The following is a 14,947-nucleotide window of genomic DNA, read 5'->3' on the forward strand; positions in this document are numbered from 1 at the left end:
TGATGCACACGGCCTGCTCTGGACAAGGGACAGTAGTGCTAGAAAAGACCCAGTAAGGCATAATTTCCTCCAGAGCCTGAAGTGGAATGTAAGGTTCACAAATTTCATCACCAAATGACTCGGATCCAAAGGCAAACTATCCAGTCTCGCTCTAGTGATGGAAGACAACAGGCTCTGGCACTCATTAATTCAAGCAGTAAATGTCAGGATGATGAGACTAAACGTTTTGGATCAGTTAGGCAGGTGTCCATACTATGTTGATCCTGATGGAATACAATGCACACAGCATTTATGCATCTACACACCCACAAAACTCTTATATTGCATGCCAGCTACTTTTGATAGAGACACGTATGAAGTGGAAATGTAAATAAAATTAAATCATGTTATCCTGCAGAGTGCCAAATAGGAAAGTTTGCTCATGCATTTCACTTCTGTCATTTAAAAAACACATAAACTGTGTTTCCAACCTTCTCTCACTCTAGTGACATTTATGCCCAATCGTGTACAATTCCTTTACAACATCATTTCAAAGTAATAAGTTATGCTCATTTAAACAAAAAATATTAGAATGTTGAACGTCCTATAAGAGATTACTGATCTACTAATTCTAGTATTTTAATCTCCCAGAGCAGTCAGTATTCAATGATTCAGCAGAGAACAGAAATATAAAAAATATTCACCCAACTAACTGTGAAATGGAGAATTCAACTGACTCCATGCGGGAACCATCCAAAGCTCATGTATCAGATAAAATTTGCTCTTGCTTTTGTCAGCATACTAATTCATTACAAATATCCTCAAAAGAAAAAAAAAAAAAAAAAGCAGCTTCAGTATTTTCACTCTCTTCTCTAACAGTGAATTCCAGCTAAAGGAAGAAGATGCACATGATGTGTGGCCGGTTCACAACAGGGAGAAAAGGAAACAGCCCTAGAAAGGAGGAAAGATGTCAGAATAGTATTAGAACGATATCGGCAGCTGGTAGGAAACGGAAAAGCTGGCTAGTCAAGCCTGGCTGCTGACACTATTTTAAACTCATCACAGCAAACTGAAACACATATTTCTCCTTCACTATCCAAAGCATTAATGTGTGACAGAGTCGTGTGACTGCAAGAGTCTTGCTGTGGATTAGCATTTACTCCTTTTCCACCTCTTCACAATGCAGTTCAGAATTCAGAAGATCTATTATCCTAACTGCCAGAGCTGCAGAACTCCAACAGAAAATGAAGTTATGCAGCATTCAGTCCTGCTATTTCTTCACTTCCAATGCATGTTCCAAAACTGCCATTTATTTGATTGCTTTGACAACACTTAGGAAGAAAGGTACCTGATTTTCAATGGTCTTCTCTGAGGCGTGGTCATCTATACGTGGATTCGTGCTGTGTATGTGTGCATACACGTAAGCATTTGGGGCCAGGTTTCTTCTTTTTCCTCAGCAAAACACAGAAGTACCTCTATAACCTGGCTTGTCTGTACGCATGGCGTATAACCACAGAAGGGACATGGCCAAAGCCCTCCCTTCTTCAAGGTCTTAACAACATTACTGGTGGCTTCCAAGAAGGAAGAGGAATAGGAAGACTGCAAATGCATCTAAAACCAACACACCCTGAAGAACAGCTGGATCAAGAAAGCCCACAGACCACTCTCCAAAGGCAGTATCACACCAGGAGGCTTCAGTGAAAGCACCCAGCTAAGTGAAAGTGGAGGCGGGTGCCAGGTGGCATCTCTCCAGGTTTCGGGCACAGGAACAACAGGGAAGCCAATGATGATGTGTGAGCTGAGATGTGAGTGTTGAAACGTCTAAGGTGAAATTGCCTCATTACAGAACCCTGAATAATGAGCTATCAAGAAGAAATGGGTATTACGTCTTGTGGTTACAGACACCAAGAAACACAGTGTCTTTGCAAAGGATCTTGTGCAACATCTACAGCACATGAGGCAGCCTGAGTTCTGGAGGCACCGCTGGCTGGTACAGGCAGCCATAGGAAACACTGGTCCCAGGCTGGCGTCACCCTTCTCTGGTAGCACCCTGCTGTTTGCAGCTCAGCATCTGAAGCCCAGTAACGTTTGTGTCTGCAGGATGAGCTCTCACTTCCGCACTTCGCTGATGGAGCACTAGCTGAGTGGGTACTATAGGAGCTGAAACATCTCCCCGGTTTTCTTCTTGTGCTGTGGGGAATTTGCCAACTTCCTCATACACAGGAGGAAGATGTGGCTGCTAGGAAGGTGCAGTGGTATCTCTAGCTCCTAAACACTGCCCAGTTTAATAGAAGAGCTGATGGCTTCTTCCAGAAGAAATTCTTGAAGCTTTAATCACTTGCCTTTTAGAAGCGGCAGTTTAAAACCAAGGCAGAGAGAGAGAGCAGTTGTCTCAGGTGACTTTCCACCATTATCCACAGTAGATATGTCCTTCAGTTGACTCCTTCAAGAGAAGCATCTTTTGAAGAAATAAACGGAACAATTTAAAAGAAAACCCCAACCTGTCCTTGCCAAGTTGGGCACAGAAGCCAAAGGAAGGTCAGAAAAACAGAGGTTCTAATGCAGCAGAAAAAATCGTTCTAGGAGGGAAAGCTCCTGTATTTGGAGGCTGAGAGGAAGCAAGGAACTGGTATGCCAAGTTGGGTGAGTAGAGTGGAGAGCATAACCTTTAAGGGAGCAGGAATGTCCTGTAAATGATAAAGCTCCTGCTGAAGCAAAAATGATTCGGCTTCAGGTGATGGTTACATACAAATGTAAACATAAATGTACATTCAGACAAGCACTCAGTGGGGATGTCATTGGCTGTCGGGGAACGAGGCTGGCCAACAGTATCACGAGCGAATGTAGAACAAATGGTTCTCTGCATAACGGAAACTCAGCTGAGGAGATAAACAAGCACGTGATTCATCAGGAGAGACGACACTATAGTCATGTAATGTATCAGCTAAGATTAAGGAGGTGAAGCGTAATTAAGCTGTGAACATGGAAGACTTTTCTCTGCTCAGGTTTTCATATGAAGGTTATACGGAAGGTTGTAGACTTCAGGAATATCAAAACAGATGCTTTTGCATCCCCTCTTCTGCACAAACTTTAAGGATCAACGTTTTCCACCTGCCCACACTTTCTCTCAAATAATACAACAGAAAAATGAGGTTATTTTTCTACAACAAATAGGAGCATAGAACTGTTTAGAAACTGTAAGAAGTGACCAGCCTTTCCCACTTAATAGCTAGGTTTTCTACCTATCTTCTAAAACATTGCCCAATACGTGCACATATTCATCAGAAAACTAGGATACAATCTAGGAAAGGCTTTGCACAAACAAATAAAAAGATGGTATCTTGGTGTTTGCATTATTTTTTTTTTTTTACGAGAAACAAGACTGTGCATCCAGGACTAAGTGGAGAAATAATAACCAAAGAAAAAACATCCCAGTACAACATAATGGTACAACACAATGGTACCTATTAAACGCTACTTGTTCGAAGTTCAACAAATAAAACTATTTTACCACATCATGAGAAGCACCACTGCAGCTCCTATTTGCTCTTATAGTAAAAGGACATACGCTTGTCAAATACCTCAAACATTATTTCTTCTCTTTCTCTCCTTAAGTTATATTGGGGTGGCTTGATTCTCTCTAATCAAATGACTGGGACTCCTCAGTTCCCTAAACTTTGAGATGTTCCAGCTGGAACTGAGCAAAGTAATTACGCTTTCAGAAAATTAATTTTCCATCTTTCAGATATAATCAGTTACACAGTCCTAATTTCCAAAAGCATCAAGGAACATTTATCTAAACTACGGATTATGTGGCTGATACAATACATAATTTTAATATTTCTCTTAGATACTCACTTTTACAAAGAAACTTGCAAGATTCTCATATTAAAATACCAAATTCTTTATGACTGGATATTAACAAAACGCAGCCTCAAAAAGACTCTAATAATACCACATTTTAACTAGACATTATTAAATATTTACAAAGCTATAACACTCTGAAGAGATACAATTATAATGGAAAATGACAGGCATCATTAGACATTCCACCTGTAACTTAGGAAACAACTGAGAACTCAAAAACTGAAGAGAGGTTGTTCTATCATTACAGCACGGATTGGATGCCAGAACCTTTGAATTTTATTCCCAACTTTCATCACTGACTTATTTTTGATTGTGTAGTACCACGCTGTATGCACTTAACTTTTATAGACCTCATTATCTGCTTGTTTATAAGTGGAAAATAATCATTCCTCTTCTCAAGGGCGCCGACAGTCTTGCTAATTGCAATACATTTTGAGATCATCAAAAGAAATATCACATACAAGTGGAAAGCATAATGGTTATTTTATAAAAGCATTTATTAATCATCAAGATTTGGTTGTAACTTACTTAATTCCCAGTCCATCCTTATTTCTGAAGATCAGGGGAACTCTGAGAGCTTCTCTTTGCACATACTCAAAAGTAAAATCTGTTTGAATAATGAACAAAAAAAAATATCCAAAATCAATTACAATAGCATTAGCACCTCGCATTACATTTTCCCAAAACGCTCATTACCCTTTTCTCACCAAAGAACTCCACTGTCACTTAAAGAAAAATATAAAGAGAATGCATATTTTAGGTCCAAACCGGAAACCAAATGACAGACAATGCTCTCCCAGCTGCTCTCTATTTTTCCTGTTCGCTGATGCACATAAAACAGAATCCACTCAGAGTTTGTCAATTAAGGTCTGGATTGAAACACCAGGGCTGTAACGAAATACCAAATTAACAGTTAAAAGATAATCTTAACTAAATTACTGCAAATCAGCCTAGTGCTTTTGGGGCAAATGTGTAGTTTAAACTGTAGGTTTAAGCTTATATATTTTAAGCTATACATTTCTACTTAGGAAAAAAAATGTTTTCTTGTCAGCATTGTCTGAGCACAGCAGAAAGCCCTGATTCTGTGAACACTTTTTTTTTTTTTTATCTGAGGGTTACTATTATTTTCAACAGAGTATTTTTTTTTTTTTTAAATTAATCAGAAATGTAACTGCAGGAGCTGACAGAAATCTTACACAGCTCCTAGCACTTAGAGAGATGGTGAAAAAGGAATAGTTTTTGTGGGGGAGTCACAGTATAACACACAAGCAAACTGAAAATTAAATGTAAGTCTGTTAACACTGATCACTATTGCCTTGTGGCTTCCGTCTGAGGATTACAGAGAACTGGCCTTTCCTGGGGATTTCTTTATGCAATGGCCTGATACAATAGCAGTGATTTGGGGATTAGAGAGGAAGTTACAAGGCAGCAATTTGGGTGAGCCGTGCCTGCAAAAGCCCACACTCCATTTGGAGCCTTTGGCCACAGAGAGAAGAGGAATTCCTGCAGTGCCCACGTATTGTTCCTATGGTTCTGCTATTCCCCCTTTCTTCCAGGAAAAAAATGACTTTTACAGAGCATCCATACACTACCTTAAAGTGGAAAACTCTGCTTGGCTCTTCAGCACTACAAAACACACTACACGCTGCCACATACACCGTATGCCTTACGTATTCTGTTCAGGCACACACAAGTAGTTTCACTTCTCCAAGATTCACCCAGCAATGTTCATGCTTCCTGGGAGAGCACGAGAACCTCAGACCCAAGCTGGTACCGGTGATGTTTCTCTGCTATAAAAACCCATATGGGAAGAAATCGGGGAAACAGAGGCTGAGCTCCCATGCCTGCAGATGTATTTCCCTCTATTTTTACAACTTTGTCTTTGCTGTATTCAGTCAGTAATTACGACAAGTAGGGGTATAATATTCCTACTTAAGAGTTACCAAATCAGAGCACTGTAATTATCCATTTACAAAAACATTAAAATTAGAGAAACTTTATTGCTACTAGTCTCAAAATAAGTGTAATGAATACTCCAATTAACTAAGGTTACCAAATAAATATTTCTGTACTGGAGAAATCTTCATTTCTCACAGGCATTCCCATTAAATTATTTGCCTTAGGTAAGCAAATAAATAAACCACAGATATTTTTTTAAGGACACTCATCCAAGACAGAAAGTCAACAAACATCAAGAATAACATCGGTGGAAGAAGCAGAGGCAGACATACAGCCTAGCAAACTAGAGAACAAGTAGCTATGACAAACTGCATTCCAGCCAAAAATCACAGCACTGCTGTGCAGGACCTCGAGGAAAACCTCCAACCCACATTCCTAGCAAAAAAAATTAAAAAAAAAAAAAAAAATCAAAGAAGAGTTATCATTAAAAATAAAACCAAGGACATGGGAAATAAAAATAAATAGAGTTCAACTAATTCCATGTGTTCATAGAAATGGACTTTTTTATTCTCACTAACCACTGTCATTGTTTTGCCTAGATTAAATTCAACCCTTGGATTTCTAGAAAAAATAAACCAATAGTAAAAATAAAACCAGAGCAAATAGGAAGGCAGACCCTTTCTTCCTAATGCCCCAACAAAGCATTTAAATCCCTTGTGGGGTCGAACAAAGCGACACAGACCACAACAAAATAACAAAAGACACTCATTTATTTTCAAATTCCCTAGAAAGGAGAAAGCTACCCAAAGATTTCAGAGCTGCTGAGCTAGGGAGGCTGGGGATTGCACGGCGGTTCACATGCAGCAGTGGCAACCACTGGAGGATTTGGAAGGTGAGGGTAAAATGCAGTCATTTGCTGTAAAATTAATTAACATTTTCCAGCTAAAAAATAGGTGTTCGTGTTCTGTCGGAGGAAGAGGGGTCAGGGTTGAGCTTATCTCCTAAACAAATACCTTCCTAAGTAAGATAGGTATTTAATTTCTCCACCACATTAACTTTTCTAAAAGGAGCTTAAAATGCTCCTGCAAAACTAAGCCTAGAGGAGAAAAGGAAATTTCCTAAACTAGATTAGTGGCTCCGCAGTTCTAGCCATTTCGGGAGGATTACAGCCCAAACTGCTCTTTCCTGAGAAAGCTGGCTTCAGGAGTGCTCGCTAAGGCCGAGTTTTGCTGATAGCCATCTGGGAGTCGGGATCCGCTTCAACAACGCTGAAGTAAATAAAGGTGACTGCAACCCCCCGCCCCGGCCGGTTTCATTCCCGGGCAAACCTCTCCCGGTTTCCAGCCCTGCTGCAGAGCTGGGCTTTGCTTCCCGCTCCGTCACCTTAAGCAAACCAGGTCACTTTGGGGAGCGGAGCGTTGTAATTTAATATACGATAGAGACACAAAGAAGTTTTTGACTTTAAAAGTCTCCGACCCCGGCGAACAGGCTCATCAATCGCATCCTTTTGCAAAAGGGGTCCTGGACTCAGCCGGGGGCGGAGGGGGAGCAGGAATACCCTCGGGCTAAGTGGGGGCCGGGGGTTCCGCCCCTCCTTTGCCAGGACCTAATCCCTGAACACCTCGGTGGTGCGCTGGGGTCACGGTACCGGAGCACGCTGAGGGGGAGGCAGCGGGCATTGATCCCCACGCCGCCCCTCACGCACCGTGTCGGGGTAAAAGCCGCCCCACGGGTGCGGTGGAGGGGGGTGGCGGCGGGGCAGCCCCCCGCGGCGGTGCGGGCTGCAGGGCCCCGCTGCAGCAGCCGCCCCTCGCCCGTCCCTGGTCCCCGTCCTCGCCCCCCCGCTGCTCGGCCGCGGCAGCGTCACCGGATCCCCGGGCAGGGGGGCGCGGGCGCCAAATACGAAGCCGAGCGCGGAGCTACACGTGGGGCTGCTGCGGCGGCGGGGAGAGCCCGGGCAGGGCAGCCGGGCCCCCCCTCCCCACCCCCGGGCAGTTACCTTTCCCGTCCATGGCATGGACGAAATCCCCGTGATACATTTTACTCTTTAATTTTTCTTCCAAATTGAAACTCCTGATGCTGACAATTTCCTCCACGTCCGAGAGGTCTTCGTTCTCATCGTATCGCCTTCTGCCAATCGCTCGCTAGAAAACAAAACACAAAACCACATTGTCCGGAAAAAAAAAAAATTAAAATTAAAATTTCAGGGTCGGTGGGGAGGGAAGCGCATGGATGATTTAATAAACGGCTTCTGGGGGAAATAATTAAGATGTCAAGACACAAACTGAACAAAACCTGGACCCGCACAAGCTCCAACCCAGCTGCGTGCACAACCTTTTCCATCCCGTGACACAGAGCCGGGCAGGAATAACAGGTGTTTGGCTGCGAAAACTACAACTTGGGCTGCTGTGCGGAGGCTGGCGCTGAAAGGCGAGCAGAAGACGGGCGCAACTCGCCGAAAATTCATAAGCTACAACAGCAACGATGCGTTTGGCAATCCCGTAAAAAAAAAAAAAAAAAAAAAAAAAAAAAAAAAACCCACCAAAAAAACCCGGGAACGGCGGCCAATGCTCGTTAGCAACAGGATCATTTTATTATTATTATTATTATTTTGCACGTGAATACAAGCTCCTTCCCCGGGGAAGGGAACGGGGAGGGGGGGGCGAATCATTTAACCTGATGCAGAGCATCCAGGTTTCGGTATTTACATCATCCGAGTGTTTCCATAGTCACACCGGAAGCCGCGATTTAAAAAACCGATCGCTTTATGTAACGCCGCGATGGATGCGCAGCCCCCACCCCGCTCCCCCCCGCACCCCGCTCCGCCGCCGCGGGAGCCTGCGCGCTTCTGCAGCACCGAAAGCGCGGGGGGTCGGCGGGCGAGGGGCAGGAACGAGTTAAATGCAACGGGGAGGGGGGGGGTACAAGGGTAGGCCCGGCGGAGGCCGGTGCCGCTCGCCCGGGGAAGTTGCGGCGGGCGCGGAGCCGGGGCTGGCGGCGGCGTGGCCCCGCTGGCAGCGGGGGACGGGCGGCCGCGCACGGAGGTAGGTGCCCGGTGGAGGGAAGGGGGGGGGCGGGCGGGGACGGGTTCTGGGGGGGGGGGATCCCGATGCACCAGCCGCCCCCAGCGGCTCTGCCCCTCTCCCTGTAAATCCGCCCCGGCAGCCAGCCCTGCACACACGCGCGGTGCATCAGCACAAACCCTTACCCACAGGAGGAAAATAAATAAATAACAATTTTTATCTATTATCGTCCCACCCTCTCCTTCCCCTCGGTTAAATTCCACCCCCCTTCCCCAGTGCCTAAGCTGCTCTCTTGCAAAGTAACTCGCTCTGCTGCCTACGCTTTACATGCATTTCTCCCTTTGCAAACAATTAAGCAAAATCAATGAAAAGGCACAAATAGGAAATAGGCAGAAGCCAGCTACACACCAATCTTCTTCCAGAGTCTTTCTCTGCCTCCATTTTTTTGGAGAGTTTCATCACTTAATTGTCAACAGTTCCTGTCCTGCATTTTTGGCCCAAATGGGGAGGAGGAAAAACAAAAGCCATCCAGGTCTCTCTAAAGTTTTGCAATTTTGCACCAGCACTTTTTTTTTTTTTCTTTTTTTGGGAGGGGTGGGGGGGGAAGAGGAGGGGGGAGGGAAGGCGAAGGGGGGCGGCGGCGCTGCGTTTTGTAAAAGTCCTAAGGAACCATTTTCAGGCACTGCGTGTGGAGCGGGGGCGCAGGCGTCGCAGTGCCCGGAACGTAAACAGTGGCGGGGCGGGGGGGGTGGGGGGTGTGTGTCCGGGGGCAGCGGCGCGGTACCGGCGCTGGGCTGGCGGGCGGTCCCGCCGGGGCGGCGTTGGGTCACGAGTGCGCGGCGGGCGCGGCACGCAGGCGCTGAGCGGCGGCGGGGGGGGGGGACGGACACACGGACACGGGACCACAAAGGCGCGGAGGGTCCCTGCGTGGGTGCGGCGAGCGAGCGGGACCTGCCCGAAAAAGTTCTGCGGGGGGGGGGGGGGGGGGGTGTTCAGCGCCCCCAGCCTCGCGTTTGGCATCCGGGCGCAGTTTTGGAGGATTTGGGTAAAGAGCGGGGAAGGAACGTAGCAAAACGCTGGGGGATAATCTTGTGCGTGGACTTGGGGGGTAATTAGTGCGTGTAGTTCAGCGCCGATTGACGTTCGCTGTGCGGCGGGGCGGCAGCGGCTGGTGCGGAGAACGCGCCAGGGTCTGCGCCGACGTTCGTCCGGGCTCTAATACCGGTCCTGTGTTATTTGGGTTCAATACAGCGAAATGGCCCTCGTGATAACACACGCACAACAGCTAGAAATTGCATGAAAAAGTGGGGAAAAGTTGCACGAATCATTAGATTGGAACAGACCTCTAAGATCATCGAGTCCAACCAACATAGCTACTAACACAACGTTGGGTACAGCGGGATCCTCAGAGGGGTCCATTTCTGGAACACCACATCTCTAAACTGATGCTGGGACTGTCTGATAGCAACAGCAGGGGCAGAGTGGAGGTTTTGAACAGCCTCCAGGTTCCGAGGGATGGCTCCTCTCTGAAGTGACATCCTTTACCTCCTCTCTGCCCAAGGAAGGGACCATCAGAGTGTCCCCGCACCCAGGGTCAGGGGCTGGTGGCTGTGATGGTGCTCCTCTGGTTTGCATTTTGTAGGTTTTTGAGATGGACGTTGCAAATAAATGAGTTTCTACCTTCAGTATGGTGTTTGTTCCATGGTGTCTCTCCTAGGCCAGCAAAAGTTGGGCATGCTCTTCTCAACTGGTACAAATCTCAGAAGCAAATTTCAAACGGTCTTTCCATGGCTTAAGTTCTCTGCTCAGTTAAACAGAGGCTGAGACTTTCCTTAAAATAGGGCAATTTTCTTTACTGTTCCTGTGCACTTCTACCAGAGGGAACATTCATGTAGCGTCCAGTTGCCCTTTGCATACTTGACCAGTTATGGTCTAGGTACTGCATGAAAGGTACTGAATATTATGCAAAAGGTAAAACACATGAAAATTCAGCTTTGCAGGCCTTGCCAGTCATCTCCTCAGAAAGCTCCATATTTTAATGACCTGTGACATGTGGATAAAGGCAGCAGAGGACAGAGTTCTAACTTGGGATTGAAGGCAACGAGCTTCTCCTGCATCTGCCGTTAACCATTTGCAGAATCTTGAAAAATCATGTAATCGTTCTCTAACATCTCCCTATTTGCAGCTGATTGAACTTTATTATCATATAGAAGCGTTGCAGGGGCTATATATTGAAGTGTGGATTCCAGATGTCTGTTGCAGCAAGTGCATTATTAATCCGTAAGCCTGAGGAGATGGATGCATACGTTGACCTTTCAGCCCAGATTACTCAATCTTAAAATTAAACGCATGTGTACATCTGTAGGATTGAGGGAAGAATACTTGTACAAGATAAATGGATCTTACTAGAGAATCATCAGATAAAAAACACATAATCCATCCGTTCTACAAAAGTTCACCAAAAAAGACAGAACAGAGACATAAAAGAAAATCGACTCATTTTTCTAAATATTTTCTTTTTTTTTTTTTGACGTGAACAATCTGTGACTCTTGGTGTATCAAGCAAACCCACCAAGCATGGTATTAATCACATAGTCCTGGAAACACCAGAGGACGTTATTGAAGTATGGAAATAAATACATTTCAGAAATACCGCAATTTTAATCTATAGATCTGCAAAACCAGAAAACACATTTTTAACCTTGTTTTAAGACAGAAATGATGCCTGTTAAACTGCAATTCATTTTGCCATTGAAATAATACTGTGATCTGTGTATTAATAACAAAAAAACTGTCTCAGACTTAAAAGAACTGGGATAAAAAAAGGGGGTGGTAGGCTGTGGATGATGAAAATACCCACAGCTGCCTTAGACAGGGTGTAGACGTTTAGAAGCAATATTAAACCCGCGTGCTCTAGGACACAGGTTAAGTGCTGGCAGATGAGGGTTACGGCTCCTTTCCCCTCCGAGCTGGTTTCCAGCAGTGCCCAGAGCTGGGCCCCACCAGGCAGCGCTTGGTACAGGACAGCCCAGGGCTGCTGCAAGGCTGGCTTTCTTCAGTCAAAAATGTGGGAAAAACCACTTCAGGTACCAATACTGTGGCAAGGGAGCGGTGGCTACTGAGGAAGGGGCTAGTCTGAACTGTATTTAAAAAAAAAAACAAAACAACAACAAAAATCCAAACCACTACAACTTTTTTGTTGGATGTTAATGTAACTTAAATTATTGAAGATCTAATCATGACAATGTGCTGGATCCTGACCTTGTTAGCTTGAAACTAGGAGCTGTCATTTAATTAAACTTGTACTGCAGGGCTCGTGCTGAAATAAGAACTGGAGTGCTGCGCTGGGGAAGGCTGTATGAAGAAATGTGTTAACTTCACCCCTACTGAGCTTTCAAACTTACTATTTCCCATTGGATAGAATGGACTGAAATAACCTTAAATCATTTTTAAAAATATCTTTTCTCCTGTAAGACCTACCATTCTGTACATTTCCTTGGGTTAAGACAGAAGACTAGATATTTAACCATTTCATTGTTTGATGAAGGAAGTTAAAAATGATACCATTTTTCTAGACACGACAGATTAAAACCTTTCCTCTGCAGAAATTCCATCAACTAAACTTTAAGCTCTACTTAATGTGAGATTTGCAGAGATGCTTATGTTAACCTCCTTGCTGCCAACTGCTGCCAAACCTTTATTTGCCTTTTGCAACTTCTAATGTGTTGGGTTTAATGCAAATCTACCTAACTTCCATTTTGTGGTAACCTGATGGGGTTTTGTTACAAAAACAGGAACAAATGGGCGTGATGGTTTGCATGCAAAGCTGGAAATACGTTAGAAAACCTGCTATGCAGCGGGTAGCACCTTTGGACGCTCAGTACCATATCACATTAATCATACGGTACTCGGTGAACCTATTCTTAATCAGTCCTCCTACAGAAAATACAGAAGTACATTTTTAGCAGGGAAAAAAAAAAACCTGTGAGTATCCTTGTGACAGTGTACAGATTTCTCAGGACGTTCTGGAAAGAAACTTGGACTTCTGCCACCTGCTCCGATTGTGTTCATGCATAAATGATCCAGAGAATGGGTTGGCATTACCTCTAATTAGGGGTAATAACAGCCTGCTGCTGAAAGAGCCCGTTCCCTTTCTCCTGTGAGTGTCCCTCATCTCTCCTGCATTAGGTCTAGTGCTCGTGCAGCCACAGGGTGAGTCGGTTCAGTGACCTGATCCAGTAGAAAACTCAGCCATTAAGAAAAAAAAATTTTTTTTTTTCATTAGGTCAGTTCACTGAAGCTCTGGAGCTACAGGATGGAGAAGAGTGGGGTGAGATGGAGGAAGAGTGCAGGACTACACCCTTTTGGTGGCCTTCTGCAATTGCACTGATCAGAGGTAACATCAAACCCTAGTGCTGAACTCCAGCCTGATTTCAGAACTCCCTGAAGCATTTCTAAGAGTTAATTAAGCATGGCTGACTCTTTTGGTTTCAGCTAACTCCAGAGTGGCAGTATGGAGATGTGTAATAACGAGTAATTAGAGTTGGAAATAAAATAATTTATCCTGTTTGTACTTCAGAATGGAGCTGTAAAACGGAACGTAACGGGGGAAAAACTGCTACGGTCCTAATGTTTTAGTTGCAGAAGGCGGCTTGATCCTTAATTTATGTTTTCCTGTTTAACAAACAGATTTTTAAAATTTCTGATAGGAAAGGAAATAATGCTTATTTTAAAGCGACAGTGCAGGGGTGGGGGCTTGGAAGCTTAAAATTGCACATGGATTTGGTTTGGAAAAGTGAATGGGATGAGATGATATTTCTTTACTGAGTCAGTAGGTCCCTTTCCGTACTGTTTCCTCGAATGAAATATGAGCTCAGCAGTACGTCAGTGTGCAATACTGTTACATCTTTCAAAGCCCTTCCTGATAAACAGGAATAGGAGTGATGGACAGAGGAACAGTGAGTTCAAAGAGTCTATTTTAATACAATTATTTAGAAAGACACTTGAAGTCCTTCTCAGCTGCATGTCTCTTGCAGTTGTTTGGTTTGTTGGGTTTTTTTTTTTTAGAGAAATCTGATTTTAAGGAACAGGTCAAGACCTAGGTATTATTTGTGCAGCAGCACCCACCTGTGATGTTACAGTTCAACCATAATTTTGCGCAGAAATAGGAAAAAATAGTGAACAATCAGTCTTGGTTATGTACATGTACATCAACATTTTTTCATAGCTTATGAGTAGCAATGCAAAATATTTTTAAAGTATGATTACACAGAAACTAAATGACGTGTTTGCTTGAGGCATGGAGGAAATGTTACTGTTACTGTTTTTTGATGGTTGTGTCTCCCAAGTAAAATGTGGTAATGAGAGCACGATAGGGTTGTTATTCATTGCTTTGTCATGTGGTGCTCAGACTTAGCCTAAGGCATTGGTGGGAGACACAGAAAGTGCTGATCGGGGTGGTGAGGTCTTGTGGGTTATTTTTAAGAATTAAAGCACACTGAACAGACAGTAGTATCTTATAATGCTAACTTACACTGGATTTTCACTCAAATGGATCCTGTACTGTTACCCATAAAAAGACAGTGGCAAACGCTCTATGGCTTCATTTATACAACACAAAAGGCTTTTATGGAAAGACTAAGTCAAACTCATTCTTCTACAGAGGTGTTTTAATGCCCCTGTAGATAAAAATCTAACCCAAAGTTGTTTCTAACAAGAAGACTCGGAAGACTTAAGATTCCTGAGAAGGGAATGAGATCAAATCTATGTGGTAAAACCCGGTAGTTTCAGGGAATGCCTCAGGAGAGTTCAAATCGTTAAGATTTTTTTCTTGGATGCTTTAACGATGTCTTTTTTTTTAAAAGAATGCCATGTAAATGAAAAGCATTAAATGACCTATGTTGGTACAGATTGTCATCACCTTTGCTGTGTGCAAGTAAATGAACAGCCTGGCAAATCAGAGAAAAGTGTGAAGAGAAGAACAAAGCAAAAGTGCTAAAGACAATGTGCCATATTTTTCCTACTTCTAAATAAGGTGGAAAATTTCAACGCAATAGAAAATCACCAGTGCTTTTGATTTATAATGGAACTACCATTGCAGTGATTCAGCTCCTATGTGACCATCCATGTGCCTGTAATAGTAAAAGTGTCCTTCTCCTGTATTATTTCTATCGGTAAAA

General features: G+C 44.0%; 1 protein-coding gene across 4 annotated transcripts in view; it reads right to left on the reverse strand.

Annotated features, from left to right (window-relative positions):
• The window catches only part of KDM2B (lysine demethylase 2B), a 119,078-nt gene extending 109,851 nt beyond the window's left edge, over positions 1 to 9,227 (reverse strand). For 2 of the 4 annotated variants that reach the window (XM_086474396.1, XM_086474399.1), the window contains exons 1-3: positions 9,177 to 9,227; positions 7,745 to 7,889; positions 4,375 to 4,453 (exon numbers count right to left, since the gene is read on the reverse strand). In XM_086474396.1, coding sequence (XP_086330522.1) covers positions 4,375 to 4,453; positions 7,745 to 7,889; positions 9,177 to 9,227 — 275 coding nt within the window. Of the gene's footprint in view, positions 1 to 4,374; positions 4,454 to 7,744; positions 7,890 to 8,197; positions 8,213 to 9,176 lie in introns of those variants that run through there. The other 2 variants (XM_086474400.1, XM_086474397.1) reach the window with 2 other exon arrangements.
• Positions 9,228 to 14,947: the final 5,720 nt, after the last annotated feature.

The sequence above is a fragment of the Leptosomus discolor genome, chromosome 16 (genome assembly GCF_034619465.1).
Source record: "Leptosomus discolor isolate bLepDis1 chromosome 16, bLepDis1.hap2, whole genome shotgun sequence".
In the NCBI taxonomy this organism is placed as follows: domain Eukaryota; kingdom Metazoa; phylum Chordata; class Aves; order Leptosomiformes; family Leptosomidae; genus Leptosomus; species Leptosomus discolor.